Raw genomic sequence first — 26,003 nt, forward strand, 5'->3', positions numbered from 1 at the left:
TTATTATTAGCCTGATGTCTCCATACCCTAGAGAAAAAGGGGTTCCATAGTGGTCGAGGCTCTAGGAAAGCAGCATGGTTCAGTGGAAGGAGCACGGGGCTTTGGAGTCAGAGGTCATGGGTTCAAATCCCAACTCTGCCAACTGTCAGCTGTGTGACTTTGGGCAAGTCACTTCATTTCTCTGTGCCTCAGTTACCTCAGCTGTAAAATGGGGATTAGAACTGTGAACCCACCGTGGGGCAACCTGATCACCTTTTAACCCCTCCAGCGCTTAGAACAGTGCTTTACACATAGTAAGGGCTTAACAAATACCATTATTATCACTCAAGCAGAGAGCACAGGTATGCAAGCTACCCTGGTTTATATTGTTATATTGTATTTAACATTTATATTTATGTTGCGGACTATTTGTTATATATATTTACTATCCAATATGATAATAATAATAATTGTGGTATTTGTTAAGCACTTACAGTGTTCCAGACACTGCTCTAAGTGCTGAGGTAGATTCAAGGTAATCGAGTTGGACACAGACCCTATCCCACATGGGGCTCACAGTCTTAATCTTATTTTACAGATGAGGGAACTGAGGCACAAAGAAGTAAAGTGACCTGCCCAAGGTCACACGGCAGACAAGTTGTGGAGCCGGGATTGGATCCCAGGTTCTTTTGGCTGCCAGGCCCATGCTCTATATCTTTATGTCATATTGTATATACATTTATATTGTATATTGTTTATTGTACTCTCCCAAGCACTTACTACAGTGCTCTGCACACAATAAGCACTCAATAAATACAATTTACTGACTGACTGATGGCTGCTTATTCCCGGAAACTGTGGTTCCTGGCTCCCCCTGAATCCTGGCTTCCCGGCTCCCCTTCCTGCCATTCCCCCTCAGTTCACTCATTGAGAAATGTTTCTGGTGGTCATCGCTTGGCTGGTTTATCAAGCGACTCCCGAAATCTGGCCTCGGGGCCCAAGTAGTGGAGGAAAGCCACTATTGAACCCTGATAGACAAATCCAGTGATGCGCCGGGAAGAACCCCGGCGGCTTGGGAATGCAAGGGACGGAGGATCTAATTCCAGTTTATTAGGATGGATCGGGAACTAGAGCGAAGGCGAATCGAGTGTCGGCATAGAACAGAACTCAGAATTAAACACGCCCCTGCCCCACTGACTGGGCCCAAGAGAAACAAGTTCAAATTTAAAAGGACAGCTGAGACGTCACCTGGGAACGTCTGGTTTTTGTGCCAACCGAGGCTCTCTATGTGACAGTGGCCAGGTGAAGCCGGTGGGGAGACCTACAGTGAGAAATCACATGAATATCCGTTTCTGCAGAAACATTCATAATTACATTCATAAATACAGAAAGTTCGCGGGATGAGGAGAACATATTGGAAAAATACTAATCTTCCTCCTCCTTGTCTTCCTCCTCCTCCTCCTCCAATGAGGGTCTGCAGAGAAGTGTTACAAGAGCAAATTCCTGTCCATCTCCAAGCGCCCGTGGCTGATGGGCAGAATCCAGCAGGCCATCCTCCAGGGGAAGGTCGCAGGCACAATCTGGTTTTCCTTATAAAGCTGGCTCCTCTGAGCCCCAGGGAGAAAGTGCAGGCAGACAAGACTTCTGCAGGTGCATTGGGGTGAGGGGAGAGGCGCCGTGATGGGGTGGTGGGCGAGGGGAGGAAATGAGGGAGACAGAGTGGGTGGAAGGGAAAAAAGGAGGGGAGGAAGGGGAGGACCAACTCCTCTTTCTGCAGGCCACTGACCCCCAACCCTTTCAGACATCATCCAGTCTAGTGAGCCCAGAGGCTGGCGAGAAAAGGATGCTCAGACTTGGCGGGGTCTTGGGGAGAGAGGATGCAAACCAGGCAGAGAGATCTTGGTGGTCCCAGCCTCCAGGCTGCTCACCCTCCCGGGGAAGCCTCCTTGGGAGACCCCCTCAGACTCATAACCAGAAGAGAATCCGCACTCCTCCTCGCCCCCCTCTTGGGCCTGTACCCGAGCGGCTTCATTTGTGGAGGTAGGCGTCCAGCCAGACTTCTCCGGACTTCTTCAGGGACCTGCGGAAAGAGGGGGAGTCAGAGGGCTGCCTGGATGGGATCCCAGGTCAAACCCAAGCTCCCCTTATAGGAATTTTGGCCCGTGTTTGGGGCAGGGCCCATTGGTGAGTGTGGGGATCCCTGCTCAGGGAAACAGGGATCCCTGCTCAGGGAAACAGGGATCATCCAGGTGTCCTGCTGGACAGGGGGTTGGAGACTGGGTCCTGGGAGCTGCCCCCTGAGGATCTGGATTTATAAGCTCCCCGGCTAGATTGTATATTTCTAGCAATTCTACTGCACCCTCCCAAGGGCTTGGTTCAGTACGGTACCCAGGGGAAGTGGTCCAGAACCATGACTGGTGGACTGGGTGAAAACGCTTTTATGTAGCTTTGGAAACAACCGCTCTTGCGGTTTACTTGCCCGAGGGGTGAGAAGCAATTTATGGCAGAGGAGTCACATTTCCACGAGGGGAAAGGGGTAATGAAAGGCATCAGGTGTTTGGGCATAGTTACTGGGCCAGTTGCTGAAGCAGCCTTCCTCTGGGGGATCAGGGAGCCCTGGGGCTAGAGGACTGGTGGGGCAGGAGACCTGAAGCCAGGCTACGGCAGGGATTCTGCCTGGGTTTGGGCTCTGGGCAGTTGGACCGGTACTCGGGCCCGCTACAGACCGAGCTTGAAGTTGGCCCCAAAGCATCTTGGCGTGAACTCCAGGAAATGGGGAAGAAAGGAAAATCACATTCCCGGGGAAGCGACGTGGCCTGGTGGAAAGAGCACGGGCCTGGGAGTAAAAGGATCTGGGTTCTAATCCTGGCTCTGCCAATCGTTTGCTGTGTGACCTTGGGCAAATCACTTGGCTTCTCTGTGCTTCAGTTCTCCCTCCTAGTTAGACTGTGAACCCCACGCAGACTGTGTCCAACCTAATTCAGACTGTCCGATTCAGCCTGGTTCAGACCAGAACCCCAGACTGAGCCCCCTCCTTCCTCTCCCCCTCCCCATCCCCCCGCCCTACCCCCTTCCCCTCCCCACAGCACCTGTATATATGTTTGTACAGATTTATTACTCTATTTATTTGACTTGCACATATTTACATATTCTATTTATTTTATTTTGTTAATATGTTTTGTTTTGTTGTCTGTCTCCCCCTTCTAGACTGTGAGCCCGCTGTTGGGTAGGGACCGTCTCTATATGTTGCCAACTTGTACTTCCCAAGCACTTAGTACAGTGTTCTGCACACAGTAAGCGCTACCACTGATTAGCTGAAAAAGATGAGATCTGAGTGATAGTAGGATGGCGATGGAGGAGGGAAGCGTGTGGGCTGGGTTAGTAAGGAGAAGCAGCTTGGCTCAATGGAAAGAGCCCGGGCTTTGGAGTCAGAGGTCATGGGTTCAAACCCCGGCTCCGCCAATTGTCAGCTGTGTGACTTTGGGCAAGTCACTTCACTTCTCTGTGTCTCAGTTACCTCATCTGGAAAATGGGGATTAAGACCGTGAGCCCCCCCCCGGGACAACCTGATCACCTTGTAACCTCCCCAGCGCTTAGAACAGTGCTTTGCACATAGTAAGCGCTTAATAAATGCCATTATTATTATTATAAATACGATTGAATGAATGAATGAATAATTCACTTGTATCAACCCCAATGCTTAGAACGGTTTTTGACACACAGTAAGCACTTAGCAAACACCATTAAAAAAAAAAGAGAGAGCATAAATGCCTGTGATGAGATGCACAAATCCCCCCACCCCCGGTTAAGGGGGTCTCTCTCAGGACGGATTTTTCTAGAACATCCGCACGCCTCCCGGCGCTCCCGGCCCAATCGTGTTTGGGCCCGACGGAGGGTCTTGAGGCTGGACCACAGGCCTCGCCCCCCCAACTCCTTACCCAACGATGTCCACCATCGCCGTCAGGAAGGGTTTCACCTCATAGTTCAGGCCGTGCTTGGCGCATAGAGACTTCACTAGCGGGGCCACCTTCGGGTAATTGTGGCGAGGCATTGTTGGAAAGAGGCTGGAAAAACCACAGAGAGAAGGTGTGAGAGAAGCCTGGATACCAAATCAGAAGGCCACAGAGCCCTGAGGAGACTCTGGGGCAGAGGGAAGCTATTGGGACCCCCCCCGTCCCCGCCCCGAAAATCCCACCCCACTCCCACCCCAGTGGGCTGTAGAAGAGTATTCAACAGGACAGGCACCGATGAGGTGGATGGCTCCAACGGGACCATTTCTCTGAAGCAGGAAAGAGCACAGGCTTGGGAGTCAGAGGACCCGGGTTCTAATCCCGCCTCCGCCACTTGCCTGCTGTGTGACCTTGGGCAAGTCCCTTCAGTTCTCTGTGACTCAGTTTCCTCATCTGCAAAATAGGGATTCAATACCCGTTCTTCCTCCTCCTTAGTTTGTGAGTCCCACTTGGGACAGGGACTGGGTCTGAAGTGATGATCTTGTACCGCCCTCGGGCTTAGTAAAAAGCATTGGTACGTAGCACTATCGCAGTGTTTTGTTATTATTCTCTGGGGAACCAGATCCAGATCTAAAGGCCAAAGCCGACAGAAGGGAGCAAGGTGGGCCCTGCTCCCCCGTCGGCCAGCGGGCGGGTCGGTTCTGAGGGGAGGAGGAAGGTGGCTCTGCTAGGGCAGCCTAGGCCTTCTGCCATGGGCATCTCACCAGTCCCCCCCAGCTCCCGTTCCCCTCAGGGCCAGACTCACTGGTGCTCGATCTGGAAGTTGAGGTGCCCACTGAACCAGTTGATGAAGAAGGACTGCTCCACATTACAGGTGGCCATCAGCTGCCGGGGAGAGAAGCCCCCAGGGCATCAGGGATAGCAGCCCAGGATCCTCCATGACCAGCTGTCCGTCCGTTTGCCTCCCGGGGGGCCCCGACAGAGTCAAACTTCCTGTCTTGGGCGGCCTGCCCCATCAATCAATCAATCAATCATATTTATTGAGCGCTTACTGTATGCAGAGCACTGTACTAAGCGCTTGGGAAGTACAAGTTGGCAACATATAGAGACAGTCCCTACCCAACAGGGGGCTCACAGTCTAGAAGGGGGAGACAGAGAACAAAACCAAACATACTAACAAAATAAAATAAATAGAATAGATATGGTCCCTGGAGATTATCTCTACCAACTTGGGGGACAGTGATTCCCCTGGGGATGGGCTCCTGGGGCCTGGTCAGATTGGCTGAGATACCCAGCAGCATGGCCTACTAGGTAGAACATGAGCCTGAGAGTCAGAAGTTCATGGGTTCTAATCCTGGCTCTGCCACTTATTTGCTGTGTGACCTTGGACAAGTCATTTCACTTCCCTGGGCCTCAGTTACCTCACCTGTAAAAGGGGGATTGAAACTGTGAGCCCCATGTGGGTCAGGGACTACGTCCAACCCGATTTGCTTGTATCCACCCCAATGCTTAGTACGGTGACTGGCACATAGTAAGTGCTTAATGAATACCACAATTATTATTCATTATTACTATTATTGACTCTGGTGTCTTTCCCTGACAGGTCTGTCAGGGAGTCCCAGTCAATCGATGGCATTTATGGAGCGCTTACTATGCGCAGACCACTGTACAAAGCACTCGAGAGAGTACAATGCGAGAGAATTAATGGACACGTTCCTTTCCCAGAATGAGCTGACAGTCAAGAGTGGTTTGTCCATTTGCTGAGCCTTACCTGACTGCTGACCCAGTCTCTGTGCTTCTCGCTGCCAATTTCCTTAGGAATGTGGTTCATCTGAGTGATCCATACAAACCAGTGGCTCTCCAGCACCCTTTGGGGGCAAGGTGAAAGAGAATGGGACCCATCAGCCCCTCATCCTCCCTAGGGGGAGGATGGATGGTGAGGAGAAGAAGAGGTGATGGGGAACTGTGAGGGAGGAAGGTTATAGGAAAAGAGGGCTGAGGACAAAGAGGCGGAAGGGACATTGCCCCCAGAACCTTTAGAAACTGCAAAAATCTCATTACTCTCAGAGCGTGAACCCCAAGTGGAAGTCAACTCAATCCTCGGCCCGGGCCAGATGGGGGATTTGGGTTCTGCTAAGGGCCCCAAGCTCCGGTTGAGTCAGTCACGAACCCCAGGGAACATGAGAAGCAGCATGGCTTAGGGGAAAGAGCCCCAGGCTTGAGAGTCAGAGGTCGTGGGTTCTAATTCCTGAGCAGCCGCTTGTCAGCTGTGTGACTTTGGGCCAGTCACTTCACTTCTCTGTGCCTCAGTTCCCTCATCTGTACAACGGAGGTTAAGATTGTGAGCCCCACAAGGGACAACCTGATAACCTTGTATCTACCCCGGTGCTTAGAACGGTGCTTGGCACATAGTAAGCGCTTAACGAATACCATCATTAGTATAATACGCTAATGCTGCGGGAGTAAAAAGCAACTCCTTCAAGAGGCCCAAAATTGAGTGTTGGAAGAAACGACAAATGAGTGAGCAAGACAGAGGGGGGTGGAATCCAGAAGCGGCAGGGCTTAGTGGAAAGAGCGTGGGTTTGGGAGTCAGAGGCTGTGGGTCCTAACTCCGGCTCTGTCACTTATCAGCTGTGTGACTTTGGGCAAGTCACTTAACTTCTCGGTGTCTCAGTGACCTCATCTATAAAATGGGGATTAAGACTGTGAGCCCCATGTGGGACGACCTGATTATCTTGTATCTACCTCAGTGCTTAGGACAGTGTTTGGCCCATAGTAAGCGCTTAACAAATACCATCATTATCTTCTGGGCTGTGAGCCTATTGTTGGGTAGGGATTATCTCTGTTGCCTAATTGTACTTTCCAAGTGCTCATACAGTGCTCAGCACACAGTTAATGCTCAACAGCAGCAGAAGCAGCAGAACAGAACAGAGCAGAACAGAAGCAGCATGGCTCAGTGGAAAGAGCCTGGGCTTTGGAGTCAGAGGTCTTGGGTTCAAATCCCGGCTCCACCAATTATAATAATAATAATGGCATTTGTTAAGTGCTTACTATGTGCAAAGCACCGTTCTAAGCACTGGGGGGGATACAAGGTGATCAGGTTGTCCCACGTGGGGCTCATAGTCATCATTCCCATTTTACAGATGAGGGAACTGAGGCTCCGAGAAGTTAAGTGACTTGCCCAAGGTCACACAACTGACATGTGGCGGAGCCGGAATTCAAACTCACGACCTCTGACTCCAAAGCCCGTGTTCTTTCCCGCTGAGCCACGCTACTTCTCTGTCAGCTGTGTGACTTTGGGCAAGTCACTTAATTTTTCTGTGCCCCAGTTACCTCATCTGTAAAATGGGGATTAATACTGTGAGCCCCCCCGTGCGACAACCTGATCACCTTGTAACCTCCCCAGGGCTTTGCATATAGTAAGTGCTTAATAAATGACATTAAAAAAAACCACCCCCCCCCCCCCCCCGCAACACCAAAATACGATTGAATGAATGCATCTTCTTCCCATATTCCCCGACTACTTCCCTGCCGGTTCTTTCCTGATGGGCAGAGAAAATGATGGGAGTAGGGGAGGATGGAGTTGGAAGGGAAGTACTGGTGGCCATGGCAACCTACAACTTTCCTCGATGGCTGTCACCAGGCCGACAATGCCTCTTCCCCTCTCCCTTCTTCCCTAGCACTAGCAATTCCACTCAGGAACTGTATGGCTAAGTAAGCTTGACCAACGGAAACCAAGGGGACGTCCACCTGCCAGAAACCTGACTCGCAGTGGAGGAGGAGCAGGTTGTCTCAGAGACCCCCTGAAATCCTTACCTGACAGAGGCAAAGAGGAGCAGGGCCCCCATGGTTCCATAGAAAGGGATATAGGAGGTGAAGAAGCGGACATAAAAGCTGATGGCCCATAGCAAGTCCTAGAGGGAGAGAGAATAATAATAATAATATTAATGATGACATTTATTAAGCACTTATTATGTGCAAAGCTCTGTTCTAAGCGCTGAGAAGAGATTAGACATGACACCTCCATCTCCCCAACCCACCAACCTCATCGGAGAATGAAAGTTGTCCCCCACCCCACCCCATCTCACTATTTCTAACACACCTTTTGGGGAGAGAAGGGTATTTGTTAAGTGCTTCCTATGTGTCAAACGCTGTTCTAAGCACTGGGCTTGGTTAATAATAATATTGTAATCAGGTGGGACACAGTCCCTCTCCCACATGGGGGTCACAGTCAACTAGGAAGGAGACCATGAATCAAATCCTCATTTTATAGTTGGAGAAACTGAGGCAGAGGGAAGTGACTTTCCCAAGGTCATACAGCAGGCAAGTAGTGGAGCTGGGTCCTTTGGCTCCCAGGACTATGCTTTACTCACTAGGCCATACTTTATCGTGTAGGCCATTGTTACACAAACACACACCCACACACGCACGCACACACACCCCTTATCTTTGTTAGAGCACAGGACTGGGAATCAGAACACCTGGGATCTAGTCCCAGCTCTGTGCACTACAATCAACCAGTTGTATTTATTGAGCACTTACCGTGTGAAGAGCACCGTACAAAACACCTGGGAAAGTACAACACAGCTAAGTTGGTAGACACGTTCCCTGGCCTCAGTGAGCTTAGTCTAGAGGGATGACTTGCCTGTTGGGTAGGGACCGTCTCTATATGTTGCCAACTTGCACTTCCCAAGCGTTTAGTACAGTGCTTAAGCGCTCAATAAATATGATTGAATGCATGAATGTTGTATTGACCTTAGGTAACTCACTTGACTTCTCTGTATCTCAGTTTTCCAATCTGTAAAACGGGTATTACATGCCTGTTCTCCCTCCCTCCGTCTTAGATCATGAGCCCCCTGTGGGGCAGAGACTGTCTGATCTGATTGCATTGTATCTTCTCCAGCCTTTAGCTCAGTACTTCATTCATTCAATCATATTTATTGAGCTTACTGAGGGCAGAGCACTGTACTAAGCACTTGCCGAGTACAATGTAACAATAAACAGACACATTCCCTGCCCACAGTGAGCTTACAATCTAGAGAACGAGCTTGACCCAAATATCACAAGAATTATTATTATTATTGTTCCTATAAACCCACCGCACCTGCCCAGTTAGTCGCCTGTGGACACATTTACAAGTATGAAAATTTTATTTCAGCCACACGGCCTAGTGGATAGGACCCGAGAGTCAGAAGGTCACGGCTCCACCACCGGTCTGCTGTGTGACCTTGGGCAAGTCACTTCACTTCTCTGTGCCTCCGTTACATCATCTGAAAAATGGAGATTCAGACTATGAGCGCCACATGGGACTGGAACTGTGCGCAACTCAATTTACCTGTATCTACCGCAGAGCTGAGTACAGTGCCTGGTACATAGTTAGCGCTTAACAAATACCATCATCATCAGCATCATCCTCTCCCACTGAACACACTCACGCCCATTTACACATTCTCGTGCACGCTCACACATTTACACACTCATACCGTCACACGCACCCGTGCTTACTTGCACAGAGGTACCCGCACTCATACAGTCACTCAGCCCTTCAGGGGAGGTCAGGCCCACGGTTTCCCCTGCTCTCCCCGGGCCCGGTGGGCAGTGGAGCTCGGCGGGTAGTGCCACACTCACCATCCACCTCAGGCACACAATCATGTAGGCCAAGTTCTCCACTTCGAAATTAACCAGCGTGAGGAGCGGAGGCCCAACTGCAGAAGGAGAGCGGGGCGTGTCGTCAGAAGGGGCCGGAGCGGAGGACTCATGGGGTGGGGTCTACCGGGGGGGTAAGGGGGCAATTCCAGGCTCTGGGGAGGGAGCCTGGCTGTCCCCAGAGAAGAGAGAGACCAGGATTGATTACAGGTCACTTCAGGTGACCCAGTCAGCCGCAGGCCTTTGAGCTCTGGGCTGACCCGGGATAACCATCCTCTCGTAGTAGCCGATGGGCCAAGAGTTGGTGACCGGACAGTGCAAGGAGTTGGGGCAGGGAGAGGCCTTGACTGGTGTCACCTGCTGGGCCGCACTGGGCCGGGACCCTCCCCAACCAGCCCCCCGGGGTTGGGGGGCGAAGGGGGAATGCTTCGTCAGATGTCCCGAGGGCGAGTCCAGCTGGGCAGGAAGTAGCCCCCAGAGCCTTGGAACGATCACCTCTTCCTCTTGGCGGGGATGTGGTGAGGCAGAGGGGAGGAAGGACACTCACTCAGAAAGAAGTACTGATGCTGATGATTATAAGGCAAGTATCTCCGCTTCTTCTCGCCGTACTGAATGGAAAGGGGAAGGAATTTGGAAAGGGGAAGGAGGTTGGGGTCATCTTATGACAGAAGGGGTCACCTTGGGTCAGTCGGACGGCCCGATGGGCGGGGTCTTGCCAACTCACAAAACAATCTTGCCTGGTAATGGGGGACTCGTTAAGCATGGCATTCCCAACTCAGTCCACCATTGGTGGGGCAGGGGGAAGCAGTCATGCTGCAGCCCCTCTCTCACCAAGGCCTGAGCAAGAACAGTGGCAGGGGGATGAACCACATGACAGGAGGTCTTCCCAGACGGAGCCCCCTTTTTCCTCTCCTCCTCCCCATCCCCCCCGGCCTTACCTCCTTCCCCTCCCCACAGCACTTGTATAGATGTTTGTACAGATTAATTACTTTATTTTACCTGTACATATTTACTATTCTATTTATTGTATTAATGATGTGCATCTAGCTTCATTTCTACTTATTCTGATCAATCAATCAATCAATCAATCGTATTTATTGAGTGCTTACTGTGTGCAGAGCACTGTACTAAGCGCTTGGGAAGTACAAGTTGGCAACATATAGAGACAGTCCCTATCCAACAGTGAGATGACTTGACACCTGTCCACGTGTTTTGTCTTGTTGTCTGTCTCTCCCTTCTAGACTGTGAGTCCATTGTTGGGTAGGGACCGTCTCTCTATGTTGCCGACTTGTACTTCCCAAGTGCTTAGTACAGTGCTCTGCACACAGTAAGTGCTCAATAAATATGATTGAATGAATGAATGAATGACCCGTGGAAGGCTCTCCCAGCCCTGTGATCCCATGGAAACAGAATTCTAGATTTACTTTAGCTCAGGAGACAATTGGTCCCTTGGGAAATGCCCCAGGCAATTGAGACTGATCCAGAAGCTCTGCCTCTCTTCAGGGGCACACTTTCATTGGCCCCACCCCTCCCCAGTAGGGTCACAGCTGCAGCCTGGTCCCTGAGGCCAAAGTCCAAATAGCTACTGCCCACTGCCGCAGTCATCAACACTGTCCCCCTGCTGCTCTGCCGCCCAGTCCCTCATTTGTCCTGGATTCCCAGGCATCCTCAGAGCCCATTCCGCTTCCTCTGCCTTCTCTCTTCCATAGTCCTTTGCTCCTGGGGGACACTGCCTGGAAGCTTCTCGCCTGCCTGACCTACCTCAACAGACGACTCTCCCAGGAGAAAAACTGGGGCTACGGTCACATCTGGGTCTTTGTGGAAGATGTTGGGTTTGGCGTGGTGTTGGAAGTGTCGGAAATTCCACCAGTGGGCTGAGAAACCCTGCAGAGGGAAAAGAGGCGTCAGGCAGGCCCTGGTGTATACGACAGCCCCCTGCCAGGGAGGGACCTTGTTACACTGAAAACTCTCTCCCAGTATCCACCTCGATCTCATCTATCTCGTCGCCTTCCTCTCACCCATGTTCTGCTTGAGCTCCCTCCCTCCTCATAGCCTATAGACAATTACTCTCACCCCCTTCAAAGCCTTATTTAGTCATTCATTCATTCAATCGCATTTATTGAGCGCTTACTGTGTGTGTGCTCTGCACACAGTAAGCGCTCAATAAATACAATTGATGATGGAAAGCACTGTTCTAAGCGCTGGGCGGATACAAGGTGATCAGGTTGTCCCACATGGGGCTCACAGTCTTAATCCCCATTTTACAGATGAGGGAACTGAGGCCCAGAGAAGTTAAGTGACTTGCCCAAAGTCACACAGCTGACAACTGGCGGAGCCGGGATTTGAACCCTTGACCTCTGACTCCAAAGTCCGGGCTCTTTCCACTGAGCCACACTGTTTATTGGAAGAGCATCTCCTCCAAGAGGTGATCACTAAGCCCTCCTTTCCTCTTCTTTCATCCCCTTCTGCATCATCCTGACTTGCTCCCTTTATTCACCCCCCCCTCCCAGACCCACAGCACTTACGTACATATTGTAATTTATTTATTTCTATTAAGGTCGGTTTCTCCCTCTAGACTGTAAGCTCTTTGTGGGCAGGGAGTGTGTCTGTTTATTGTTATATTGTACTCTCCCAAATGCTTAGTACAGTGCTCTGCACACAGTAAGCACTCAAAAAATACGATTGACTGGCTGACTGACCCCAGGCCACCCTCCAGGCAGACTGACCGAGGAGATTCTCCTCTTGACCCATGCAACAGAGGCAACCATCTCCATTCCATCCCACGCCGAGGTCCCACTGGCTCCTAGGAAGTGGTGCCGGGCTCCTGGACCCGGGTGTCCTGTCTGCCCACCTCCCGCTCATGGCCTTTACCTTCAGGTGCCCCATCACAAACTGCTGGGCGAGGTAGTTCCACTTGGACTTCTGGAAGACGGAGATATGGCCCAGGTCGTGTTGCAAGCACCAGCATTGGGCCTGGAAGAGGAAAAGGCGGGGTAAGAAGAGGAAAGAATTAGATCCAGGTTGGGGCCAAAGACTTCACGACTAAATTACCGGAAGCTCTCTTAATTGTGCAAAGCCTCAGGGCTGGGGACAGAAATCTGGAAAGGGCGCAGAGTTGGTCTGCAAGTAAAACCCTAGAATCCTTGAGCTGGAAGGGCCCCTGAGAGGTTATCCGTTCCAGCCCCCTGCCTCCCTGGAACATTAATCACTGACCATCCATGCTAAATGCTAAGTGGTGTGGCCTAGTGGAAAGAGCAAGGGCCGAATGAATGAATGAATAATCCCACTTCGGCCACATGCCTGCTCTGTGACCTCAGGCAAGTCATTTAACTTCCCAGTTAAATGCCTCAGTTACCTCATCTGTAAAATGGAGATTCAATCCTACTCCCTCCTATTGAGACTGTGAGGCTCATGTCGATCAGGGACTGTGTCATCATCATCAGTCGTATTTATTGAGCGCTTACTGTGTGCAGAGCACTGTACTAAGCGCTTGGGAAGTACAAATTGGCAACATGTAGAGACAGTCCCTACCCAACAGTGGGCTCACAGTCTAAAAGGGGGAGACAGAGTACAAAACCAAACATACTAACTAAATAAAATAAATAGAATAGATATGTACAAGTAAAATAAATAAATAAATAGAGTATTAAATATGTACAAACATATATACATACATACAGGTGTCCAAACTTGTATCTACCTAAGTGCTTAGAACAGTGTCTGGCACATAGTAAGTGCTTAACAAGTACTATTATTATTATCAGTAGTGGTAATAATAGTAATAATAATAGCAACAAATACCACAATTCCACAGTTTTTCTTACTTTTTCTTAAGTGCTCCAGGGATGGGAGATTTTCCTCCAAGGGCTTTATTGGGCCAGAAGAAAGAGAGCTGGAGGCTCTCCTCCAGGCTAGCAGATGCTGGAGGTTTGGGCTTGGGGGAGTGGGGCAGGGAAATTTCTGGGTGGCACCTGTACAGAACGCTTCAGGGCTTTTTTGTAGACATCTTCATTGTGTCATGGTATGGGAAGTTGGGATTTTTTTCCCCCTTTTAACTGCTCGATTCCCCTTTCAACTGAATTTTTTTGTTCAATAGCAATAAAAGATTCTGAAGGTTCAGTATGTCCTCCATGAGTGTCACACCCAGCAGTGGGTTATGAGATTAATTAATTAATTAATTAAGCGTTTACTATGTGCAAAGCACTGTTCTAAGCTCTGGGGAGGTTACAAGGTGATCAGGTTGTCCCACATGGGGCTCACAGTCTTCATCCCCATTTTACAGATGAGGTAACTGGGGCCCAGAGAATAATAATAATAATGGCATTTATTAAGCACTGACTATGTGCAAAGCACTGTTCTAAGCGCTGGGGAGGTTACAAGGTGATCAGGTTGTCCCACGTGGGGCTCACAGTCTTAATTCCCACTTTACAGATGAGGCAACTGAAGCACAGAGAAGTGAAGTGACTTGCCCAAAGTCACACAGCTGACAGGTGGCAGAGCCGGGATGCGAACCCATGACCTCTGCCTCCAAAGCCCGTGCTCTTTCCACTGAGCTACGCTGCTTCTCAAGTTGAGTGACTTGCCCAAAGTCACACAGCTGACAACTGGCGGAGCTGGGATTTGAACCCATGGCCTCTGACTCCAAAGCCCGGGCTCCTTTCCACTGAGGCACGCTGCTTCTCTAAGATGGGTTGGGGCACTGCGGAATCTGTTCCTAAAGGAGATCTCTCAGAGATACCCTGATCTACGCCCACAGATGCCGTCCGCTCTCCCTGCCAGCCACCTCACCCTGCCTGCTGCTGGCTTCCCGGGAGCTCGGTGAGAGAGTGCGGATGGCTCAGCGCAAACCATCACCACCACCACCACCACCGGCCAGTCTCCCCTTTCCCTTGCCAATTATTAAAATGGATGCCAGGAGAGCCGGCAGCTCCCATTGATCGGTCTATGGGCAACACCACCGGTGAGGAATTAGCTCTATTGAGGGATACAAAGCTCACCCAGAGGGGCAAAAGACTGTAAAATTGTATTGGTGTTTTCAGGCTGACCTTCATAAACACAGACCGTAAGATTCTAGACTGTAAGCTCGTAGTGGGCAGGGCATGTGTCTATTATATTGAAGCAGCGTGGCTCAGTGGAGGAGAGCCCGGGCTTTGGAGTCAGAGGTCATGGGTTCAAACCCTGGCTCCGCCAATTCATCATCATCAATCATATTTATTGAGCGCTTACTATGTGCAGAGCACTGTACTAAGCGCTTGGGAAGTACAAATTGGCAATATTTAGAGACAGTCCCTACCCAACAGTGGGCTCACAGTCTAAAAGGGGAGACAGAGAACAAAACCAAACATACTAACAAAATAAAATAAATAGAATAGATATGTACAAGTAAAATGAATAAATAAATAGAATAATAAATATGTACAAACATATATACATATATACAGGTGTTGTGGGGAAGGGAAGGAGGTAAGATGGGGGGATGGAGAGGGGGACAAGGGGGAGAGGAAGGAAGGGGCTCAGTCTGGGAAGGCCTCCTGGAGGAGGTGAGCTCTCAGCAGGGTGACTTTGGGCAACTCACTTAACTTCTCTGTGCCTCAGTTACCTCATCTGTAAAATGGGGATTGAGACTGTGAGCCCCACGTGGGACAACCTGATCACCTTGTAACATCCCCAGCGCTTAGAACAGTGCTTCGCACATAGCAAGCGCTTAATAAATGCCATTATTATTATTATTATTATATTGTTATATTCTATTCTCTCAAGGGCTCTGCACACAGTAAGTGCTCAATAAATACAGCTGGCTGACAATTGACTGACTGACAGGGATGAGGCCCACTGTCGGCAGTGCCATCTTGGAATTCACCCGACAGTTGTGTCTAGACTCCCCATTCGAGTTCAGGTGTCAGCCGTGCCTCTGGCTGCTTCTCTTCCAAAGGTGGGGAAGGAAAGAGGGAGAAACCAATGGCCAGTTATGGAAATGTCTGTGGACCTAATCATCTTCGCTTTTGGCAGCTTTTTCTTGGGCGTGGGGGAGGTAGCCTGGCCTAGTGGAAAGAGCAGGGGATGAGGAATCAGGAGACCCCCATCTCTGCCCCTGGGCCACTGGGAGACCTTAGGTAACTTCATTTAACCTCTCTGAGCCTCAACGTTTTCATCTGTAAAATAGGGATGACCTTGAGTACCTCTCATTTAACCTCTCTGAGCCTCAAGTTTTTCATCTGCAAAATGGGGATGAGCTCTATTGCGAAGCCCCACACGTCGCGATAGACATTGCGTCCGATCTGATCATTTCTTATCCACCCCAGCACTTAGCGCGTAGTAAGCTCTTAAGAAATCAGCGGATCGTATTTATTGAGAAGCCGCGTGGCTTAGTGGGTAGAGCCCGCCCCTGGGAGTCAGAGACCTGGATTAGAAAATCTCCACCACATGTTTGCTGTGTGACCTTGGGCAAGTCACTTGACTTCTCTGTGTCTCAATTACCTCATCTGTAAAATGGGGATTAAGAGTGTGAGTCCATGTGGGATTATTTTTTTATATTACTGTCGTCTCCCCCTACTCTAGACTGTAAGCTTGTTTTGGACAGAGAATGTGTGTGTTTATTGTTGTATCATACTCTCACAAGCACTTAGTGTAGTGCTCTGCACACGGTAAGCACTCAATAAATGCAACTGAATGAATGAATAACTTGTATCTACCCCAGTCCTTAGAACAATGCTTAGCACATAGTAACAAGTACCATTATTATTACGATTATTATTTATCGAATGCTTACCGTGAGCCGAAATGAACTAAGCGCTTGGGAGAGTACAATGTAACAGAGTCGGTAGACAGATTTCCTGCCCACAACGAGCTTACGGTCTAGGATCTAATAAATGCCATCATGATTATTTATTACTTTGCTAAGAGAAAGACCATCCTGGGGGCCTGAGTCTGGGCAAATCGGATCTGAGTGAGGGGGGGCATGGAGGTTCTAAAGCCTGCTCTAATTCCAAATTCTGGTGTCCCGGAGGGCGAAACCACCCCAAGGAAGCTTCAGTAGGGGTGTTTGCTATATCAGGGTGGATTAATACCCCGGTCGCCCCGTCGAAGGGGACCGGCTGGGGCCTCACCTGGGAGATGGCCAAAATGAAAGCTGCAAGGATGGTGGGGATCCAGCCGGCGCTGAAGAAGTAGACCATCAGCCACGCCACAGCCTCCATGGCGAGGATGTGACCCAGGAGCAGGGAGAAGAAGCGGGAATCTGCCTGGAAGAGCTTCATGTCCTCCACCGTCTTCCTCAGGGTGCGGAAATCTTCGATCAGCTGAGGCTAGAAAGAGGAGGAGAGCACAGGGAGTTGGCCGCCGGGCTGGCCCAGAGGAGCCTCCCCGAATCCGAGGGCCCGTGCCCATCCGCACCCAAGCTGACAGCACAGTGGAGACTCCCAAACTCACTTTCTTTGGGGCTTCCCCTGGATGCCAGGCTCAGTCTTCCCCTGGGTGGGGTTCTTGGCCTTCCCAGACTGAGCCCCTTCCTTCCTCTCCCTCTCCCCATCCCCCCCACCCTACCTCCTTCCCCTCCCCACAGCACCTGTATAGATGTTTGTACAGATTTATTACTCTATTTATTTTACTTGTACATATTTACTATTCTTTTAATTTTATTTTGTTAATATGTTTTGTTCTATAGTCTGTCTCCCCCTTCTAGACTGTAAGCCTGTTGTTGGGTAGGGACCGTCTCTATATGTTGCCAACTTGTACTTCCCAAGTGCTTAGTACAGTGCTCTGCACACAGTAAGTGCTCAATAAATATGATTGAATGAATGAATGGGCCCCATCCCACGGGAATCCCTTCCTGAACTGAGCCCTGCACCTTCATTCCTTCATTCAATTCAATCCTATTAATTGAGCGCTTACTGTGTGCAGAGCACTGTACTAAGCACTCGGGAGAGTACAATAATAATAATAATAATAATGATGATGGTATTTGTCAAGAGCTTACTGTGTGCAATGCACTGTTCTAAGCACTGGGGAGGTTACAAGGTGATCAGGTTGTACCACGAGGGGCTCACAGTTTTAATCCCCATTTTACAGATGAGGTAACTGAGGCCCAGAGAAGTTCAGTGACTTGCCCAAAGTCACACAGCTGACAAGTGGCAGAGCCGGGATTAGAACCCATGACCTCTAACTCCCAAGCCCTTGCTTTTTCCACTAAGCCATGCTGCTTCTAGTTTGTCGTTGGCAAATGAACTCCTCAGAGCAGGGAATTTCTGTTTTGCTTCCCCTTTATACTCCCAAACACTAAGTACGGTGCTTTTACATGAAAGTGCTTAATAAACACTACTGATTTTTGAGTATGGAAGATGAGCAGTAAAAAGATTGGGGAAGTTTCATTCCCACTATAAAAGTATAACAGAATCAGCATGGCTCAGTGGAAAGAGCCTGGGCTTTGGAGTCAGAGGTCACGGGTTCAGATCCCAGCTCTGCCAGTTGTCAGCTGTGTGACTTTGGCAAGTCACTTAACTTCTCTGTGCCTCAGTTACCTCTTCTGTAAAATGGGGATTAAGACTGTGAGCCCCCCGCGGGACAACCTCATCACTTTGTAACCTCTCCAGCAATTAGAACAGTGCTTTGCACATAGTAAACGCTTAACAAATGCCATTAAAAAAAGAGCCATGAAACAAATACACTGCAAATAGAAAACAAGTCCCAAGATCCAGTCACAGTCTATTGACATAGCTCTGTTCTGATGTTCAGTGCAGGTGCTTAGTACAGTGCTTTGCATTCTGTAAGCGCTCTGCACACTGTAAGCTCTCAATAAGTATGGCTGACTACTCTTCTAGACTGTTAACTCTTTGCGGGCAGGGAATGTGTCTGTTTATTGTTATAGTGTGCTCTCCCAAGCGCTTAGTACAGTGCTCAGCACGCAGTCAGCATTAAATAAAAATGATTGAACGAATGAACTATAAACAGACACATTCCATGCCCACGACAACTTACACCTCTTCTGGGCTGACAGGTTTGTGCCAATAGGACTGCTGGTGGGAAGTCAGAGAAGGTCAGTGACTTGTCCCAAATCACACAGCTGACGGAGCCGGGATTTGAACCCATGATCTCTGACTCTTTCCACTGAGACATGCTGCTTCTCTGCATAGCCAGGGCAGGTGGTCCTAGGCCTAAGGAAACGGCAGACCCCTGCAGCCACTGATCTAAAAAAGAACATTGGGCACCCCTCCTCTTCACCGCATGACCCCCGCCTCGCTAACACCCCAGGAAAGAAGCCAGCGGGAGGTCACAAGTCACAGGAAGTTATGGACGTTCTCCACGAAGGGTGGGAACAGCCAGGGAGCCTCGGGAACCAAGGGAATGTAGAGCACTAACTTACAAAAACAAAATCTTATCTTTTATGACCGAAGCCCTTCCCTGGGAATTTACAAGAATTCATGGAAAATATTTGTCAAGATGCCAGTGGCACCAGCAGCCTCGGTTGCTATTAAGCCAGGGAGGCTGAACGGAGAATCTGAGCATTTTAAGGGTGAAAGAATAAGGTCATTATTAAAGCTCTCTGGAGTAAAATTCCGCAGTATCCAGGGGGAGGAAGTGAAATGTCCTGTTCTCTTCATCTGAACTCAGAGCTGTGAACCACGTCCTCTTTTCCCGCAAGTTCTTTTCGTGGTGAAACTTTTATCTGGTGAAGCTATGTGATATATCGGGCATCTGTGATATTTTTACCCCTTGAAGAGCTGTATGATTTCTTGCTATATTGGCTACTGTGAGTGTTTTTTTTCCTCCTACAGAATTTGACTTTGACATTGGCGGCAGGTTACTTATCAGTAGTATTCAGGAGTTCTTGGGTGTTGTTACTATATCATGTTTTTAGGTATCAAAAGAGATAAAAAGCATGATTACTGTCCATACTTCCTCTTGAATTTCCAGGAGTAGTGCCTTCCCGCCTGCAGAAGTGCAAAGATGTGGAAGGCTGACAGACAATCAATCAATCATATTTATTAAGCGCTTACTGTGTGCAGAGCACTGTACTAAGCGCTTGGGAAGTCCAAGTTGGCAACATATAGAGACAGTCCCTACCCAACAGTGGGCTCACAGTCTAGAAGGGGGAGACAGAGAAAAAACCAAACATACTAACAAAATAAAATAAATAGAATAGATATGTACAAGTAAAAGAAATAAACAGAGTAATAAATATGTACAGACATATATACATATATACAGGTGCTGTGGGGAAGGGAAGGAGGTAAGATGAGGGGGATGGAGGGGGGACAAGGGGGAGAGGAAGGAAGGGGCTCAGTCTGGGAAGGCCTCCTGGAGGAGGTGGGCTCTCAGTAGGACAGACAATCACTTTCCCCACCTTCAAAGCCTCGTTGAAGGCACATCTCCTCCAAGAGGCCTTCCCAGACTAAGCCCTCATTTCTCCTTCTCCCCCTTCCTTCAGCATCACCTCTGAACTCACTTATGTACATGTCCTCAATTTATTTACCTTAATGTCTATCAATCCCTGTAGACTGTAAACCTGTTGTGGGCGAGTTACGTGTCTATCAACTGTTATATTGTGCTCTCCCAAGCTCTTGGTACAGTGCTCTGCACACAATAAGTGCTCAATAAATGCTACTGATTGATGGGAAACTGAAGGCGAAACCCTTCTTCACCCAGCAGATGCAAGCTCAGGGGCTGAGTCTTAATATCTGCTAGTATCCAGAGTTTCCTGGAAACTCCCGCCCTCCTGCTGCCGTCCCCTGACCATCTGCGCCTCCCGAACTCACGTTTTGGTCTTGGTACTGGCTGGGCTCCCCTGGGGCGAGCTCCCCGATCAGCAGAGGCTTGAGGAACTTCCGAACGTAGCTGAGGTCCAGGTGGAAAGCGTGGAAAGCATCCTGAGAGGGAAGAGCAGGCAGACGGATGGACAGGATGAAGCAGCAGTCTGGCGGGTGGCAACTCAAAGCATCCCACCTCTCCCCAACACTCCTCTCCACCCTCCTCTGCTTCCTTATTATTATTATTATGGTATTTATTAAATGCTTACTGTGCATTTAATGCACAGTACCTGATACAAGGTAATCAGGTTGTCCCATGTGGGGCTCACAGTCTTAATCCCCATTTTACAAATGAAGTAACTGAGGCACAGAGAAGTTAAGTGATCTGTCCAAAGTCACACAGTTGACAAGTGGTGGAGCCGGGATTAGAACCCATGACCTCTGACTCCCAAGCCCGGGCTCTCTCCACTAAGTCACGCTCCTCCTCCTTTCTTTACGGGGATTCCCAGCTGGCACCACGGACTTGAAGGAGAGAGGCATGGACTGGCTCTCAGGCCAGAAAATGGGCCATCACAATGCCTATAGTGGTATTTGGAGAAGCAGCGTGGCTCAGTGGAAAGAGCCCGGGCTTTGGAGTCAGAGTTCATGGGTTCAAATCCCGGCTCCACCAATTGTCAGCTGTGTGACTTTGGATGAGTCACTTAACTTCTCTGGGTCTCAGTTACCTCATCTGTAAAATGGGGATTAAAACTGTGAGCCCCCCCATGGGACAACCTGATCACCTTGTAACCTCCCCAGTGCTTAGAACAGTGCTTTGCACATAGTAAGTGCCTCCCCCTTCTAGACTGTGAGCCAGTTGTTGGGTAGGGACCGTCTCTGTATGTTGCCAACTTGTACTTCCCAAGCACTTAGTAGAGTGCCCTGCACACAGTAAATGCTCAATAAATATGATTGAATGAATGAATGAATGAATAAATGCCTTCGTTATTATTATTTGCTATTATTATTTTAATATTATATAATATATAACTATAATATAATAATTATATTATTAGTAGTAATAATAGTGACATTTGTTAAGTGCTTACTATGTATTCATTAATTCATTCAATCATACTTATTGAGCACTTACTGTATGCAGAGCACTGTACTAAGCACTCTCCCCCCAGTGATAGTAAGCTCCTTGTGGGCAGGGTATCTGTCTGTTTAGTGTTGTGTTGTACTCTCCCAAGTGCTTAGTACAGTACTCTGAACACAGTACGCTCTCAATAAATACAATTGAATGCATTAATGAATGAATACGCTACAACAATAAGCAGACACATTCCCTGCCCACAAAGAGCTTGTACTAAGCGCTGAGGTAGATACAAGACAATCAGGTTGGACACAATTCCTGTCCCATATCTTAATCCTCATTTTACAGATGAGGTAACTGAGGCCCCCGGGAAGTTAAGTGATTTGCCCAAGGTCACACAGCAGACAAGTGTTAAGCACTTTTCTATGTCTTGGAATCAGATCAGACACAGTCCTTATCCCACATAGGGCACACAGCCGAAGGAGAACAGGTATGTAATCCCCAATTTACAGATGAGGAAACGGAGGCACAGAGGAGTCAAATGATTGTCTAAATTCCCACAGCAGGCAAGTGGTGGAGCCAGGATTAGAACCCAGGTCTCCTGACTCCCGGTTCTTGTCTCTTTCCATTAGGCCATGCTGCTTCTCATGAGAAGCAGTGTGGCTCAGTGGAAAGAGTGCGGGCTTTGGAGTCAGAGGTCATGGGTTCAAATCCAAGCTCCGCCAATTGTCAGCTGTGTGACTTTGGTCAAGTCACTTAACTTTCCGGGCCTCAGTTCCCTCATCTGGAGAATGGGGATTAAGACTGTGAGCCTCTGGTGGGACAACCAGATTACTTTGTAACCTCCCCAGCGCTTAGAACAGTGCTTTGCACATAGTTAGTGCAACATAGTTAGTGCATAGTTAGTCTTCTAGACTGTAAGCCCGCTTTTGGGTAGCGACTGTCTCTATGTGTTGCCGACTTGTCCTTCCCAAGAGCTTAGTACAGTGCTCTGCACAAAGTAAGTGCTCAATAAATACGATTGATTGATTGATAGTTAGTGCTCAATAAATGCCATCATTATTATTATTATTCTCAAGTTCCAGGGATTCAGGTCACCCAGACTTTCCCAAGAGATAGCCTTACTCTCAGGTTTCAATCTTGGGAATAAATGGGTTTCCACCGTTTTAAATGAAAAAAAATCAGAGCTTCACCCACTTTATAACCCTGTGGTAGTGAATGAGGTAAGCGCGTGGTACCCAATGGGAAGGAGTCAAATTTGCCTGTTGGGGATTTCGGAGGCCCAGTTCAGCCACCACACCCCAAAGCAAATCTGTTCTTATTTATTCCCCCAATTTTCACAAGATGTTGTCACCAAAATCCACTTAGAGAACATTCCATCCCCTTTCAGCTCTTTCCTAACCTTGGTGAATCACAGCCCCGATTTCTTAAGCGTGGCTACCCAAGATGATCACAGATTAACCGGGTGAGAGCAGAGCAGCTAGTGGACTCGATCTGCCGGGAACACGTTCCTCTCCTGAGTCCGAGCTGAATTCCTAGCCGGGCAGTGCCAGGAGAGGCTGGAGAGGTCCGTAGCGGTGGTACTTCAGGGTGGTCACCAGATCCTCTCCCCCACCCCCTGTATTCCCCCAAACTCTTCCCCTAATATCGATGAGGGCAACCAACAAAATAATCAATTACAATGACAAATGTACATATTGGAAGTTCAATTTTCATGTACTTTGCTAAGTGCTTATTTGCCCAATATGGTGAGCCCCAGAACTGTGTCCAACCTGATTAACTTGCATCCACCCAGCACTTAGTACAGTGGCTGGGACATAATAATAATAATAATAATGATGATGATGGCATTTATTAAGTGCTTACTATGTGCAAAGCACTGTTCTAAGCGCTGGGGAGGTTACAAGGTGATCAGGTTGTCCCACGTGGGGCTCACAATCTTAATCCCCATTTTACAGAGGAGATCACTGAGGCACAGAGAAGTTAAGTGACATGCCCAAAGTCCCACAGCTGACAAGTGGCAGCGTGGCTCAGTGGAAAGAGCCCAGGCTTTGGAGTCAGAGGTCATGGGTTTGAATCCCGGCTCCGCCACACGTCTGCTGTGTGACCTTGGGCAAGTCACTTAACTTCTCTGAGCCTCAGTTACCTCATCTGTAAAATGGGGATTGACTGTGAGCCCCACATGGGACAACCTGATCATGTTATATCCCCCCAGTGCTTAGAACAGTGCTTTGCACATAGTAAGTGCTTAACAAATGCCATCGTTAAGTGGCAGAGCTGGGATTTGAACCCATGACTTCTGACTTCAAAGCCCGGGCTCTTTCCTCTGAGGCACGTTGCTTCTCCAAAGTAAGTGCTTAACAAATACCGCAGTAGCGTCAAAGTGAAAACGTTTGATGTTCTCTCAGGGTCAGTAAGGACAGTCACAAAGCTGTTGTGGTGACTTCCAGAGTCCGGGTGGGAGAATGCTATTTGAGGACCAATGGATCCTAGGGCTCTGGCCCTCAGAACCATCAAGGAAGGTAGAAGCAGTGTGTCCTGGTGGAAAAAGCAAAAACCTAGGGCTCAGAGGACCTGGGTTTGAATCCCAGCTCTGCCAGTTGCCTGCTGTGTGACTGTGGACAACTCACTTACCTTCTCTGTGCCGCAGTTCCCTCATCGCAAATGGGGATTCAATACCTGTTCTTCCTCCTACTTAAACTGTGAACCCCAGGTAGGGCCTGTTTCTCTTGTATCTACTCCAGCGCTTAGTACAATGCTTGGCACAAAGTGCTTAGCAAATAGTAATATTACTATTATTAATATTATGACAGTATATAGAACAAGGCAGGAGCCTGGGTGTCCCAGAAAACCCTTGGATACCGGGTGGCAGCAGCTATAAGTTTTCCAATTCCACAGACCCATTTGCAACTGATTTGGGTTCATTCACTCAATCAGATTTATAGAGCGCTTATTGTGTGCAGAGCACTGTACTAAGCAGTTCACACCCCCGCCTTTTTAAAAATGGTATTTGTTAAGCACTTACTCTGTGCCAGACACCGTTCTAAGCACTGGGGTAGATGCAAGATAATCAGGTTGGACACATGGGGCTCACAGTCTTAATCCCCATTTTACAGATGAGGTCACTGAGGCCCAGAGAAGTGAAGTGACTTGCCCAAGGACTCACCGCAGACAAGTGGCAGAGCTGGGCTTAGGACCCAGATCTTTTTGATTCCCAGACCCTTGCTCTATTCACTAGACAACTCTGCTCTGACTCTCACCTTCCCATTTGTGTCACAAGCCACTGTCTTATTCTTCGCTTTCCTTCAAAGTTCATTCATTCATTCAATCGTATCTATTGAGCGCTTACTGTATGCAGAGCACTGTACTAAGCGTCTGGGAAGTACAAGTTGGCAACATACAGAGACGGTCCCTACCGAACAGTGGGCTCACAGTCTAGTCATCATCATCATCATCATCTCTCCTATAAAATGGGGATGGAGACGGGGGCGTGGGACAGGGCCTGGGTCCAAATTGGCTTGGATTGGCCCCAGTGCTTAGTACAGTGCCTGGCACATAGTGAACACTTAAATACCACCATCATGATTACTTTGCCACCAAGGGCTCACACTTGCAGATTTCCAAGTGCGCACTCTCTGTCTACCCCTTCTAGACTGTGAGCCCACTGTTGTAGGGACTGTCTCTATATGTTGCCAACTTGTACTTCCCAAGCGCTTAGTACAGTGCTCTGCACACAGTAAGTGCTCAATAAATACGATTGATTGATTGATTGATACACACAAACACACATACACACTCACTCACACACTCACTCACTCACTCACTCACTCACTCACTCCCAGAAAGCCAGTAAGGCATCCCATGGGACTCTCTCTCAGCTCCTATTGGCCTGGTCAATCAATATTTATTAATAACGTTAATAATAATAATAATAATGGTATTTATTAAGCGCATACTATGTGCAAAGTACTATTCTAAGCTCTGGAGAGGTTACAAGGTGATCAGGTTGTCCCACGTGGGGCTCACAGTCTTAATGCCCATTTTACAGATGAGGGAACTGAAGCTCAGAGAGTTAAGCGACTTGCCCAAAGTCACACAGCTGACAAGTGGCAGAGCTGGGATTTTTTTTTATATAATGGCATTTATTAAGTGCTTACTATGTGCAAAGCACTGTTCTAAGGATTTGAACCCATGACCTCTGACTCCAAAGCCCATGCTCTTTCCACTGAGCCACATTGTTTCTCTGAACACTTACTGTGTGCGGAACACTATTTTAAGCAATTGGGAGAGTGCGGTATAGCAGTGTAACAGGTATATTCCCTGTTCACGACAAACTCACGGTCTAGAGGAGGAGACAGACATTAATAGAAATGAATATTTGTATTTATGGTCAACTATTTCCACAAAATCAAAGCCAACAGGCATGCTCTCCCCAAAGTCTCCTGCTCACCTACCCGACTCCCATCCTCCCCAGCCGCGTGGCTCAGTGGAAAGAACACGGGCTTGGGAGTCAGAGGTCATGGGTTCAAACCCCGGCTCTGCCAATTGTCAGCTGTGTGACTTTGAGCAAGTCACTTCACTTCTCTGGGCCTCAGTTCCCTCATCTGTAAA

At 48.8% G+C, this 26,003-nt stretch overlaps 1 protein-coding gene across 2 annotated transcripts in view; it reads right to left on the reverse strand.

Annotated features, from left to right (window-relative positions):
* Positions 1–1,069: 1,069 nt before the first annotated feature.
* The window catches only part of LOC119943665 (fatty acid desaturase 3-like), a 52,041-nt gene continuing 27,107 nt past the window's right edge, over positions 1,070–26,003 (reverse strand). For both annotated transcript variants that reach the window (XM_038764781.1, XM_038764780.1), the window contains exons 2-12: positions 20,327–20,437; positions 16,682–16,879; positions 12,447–12,548; positions 11,337–11,459; positions 10,123–10,183; positions 9,558–9,634; positions 7,746–7,843; positions 5,701–5,797; positions 4,735–4,814; positions 3,918–4,043; positions 1,070–2,059 (exon numbers count right to left, since the gene is read on the reverse strand). In XM_038764781.1, the coding sequence (XP_038620709.1) occupies positions 2,008–2,059; positions 3,918–4,043; positions 4,735–4,814; positions 5,701–5,797; positions 7,746–7,843; positions 9,558–9,634; positions 10,123–10,183; positions 11,337–11,459; positions 12,447–12,548; positions 16,682–16,879; positions 20,327–20,437 (1,125 nt within the window). In that variant the 3' untranslated portion in view covers positions 1,070–2,007. The remainder of the gene's footprint in view (positions 2,060–3,917; positions 4,044–4,734; positions 4,815–5,700; positions 5,798–7,745; positions 7,844–9,557; positions 9,635–10,122; positions 10,184–11,336; positions 11,460–12,446; positions 12,549–16,681; positions 16,880–20,326; positions 20,438–26,003) is intronic.

This window comes from Tachyglossus aculeatus, chromosome 22, assembly GCF_015852505.1.
Source record: "Tachyglossus aculeatus isolate mTacAcu1 chromosome 22, mTacAcu1.pri, whole genome shotgun sequence".
Lineage (NCBI taxonomy): Eukaryota > Metazoa > Chordata > Mammalia > Monotremata > Tachyglossidae > Tachyglossus > Tachyglossus aculeatus.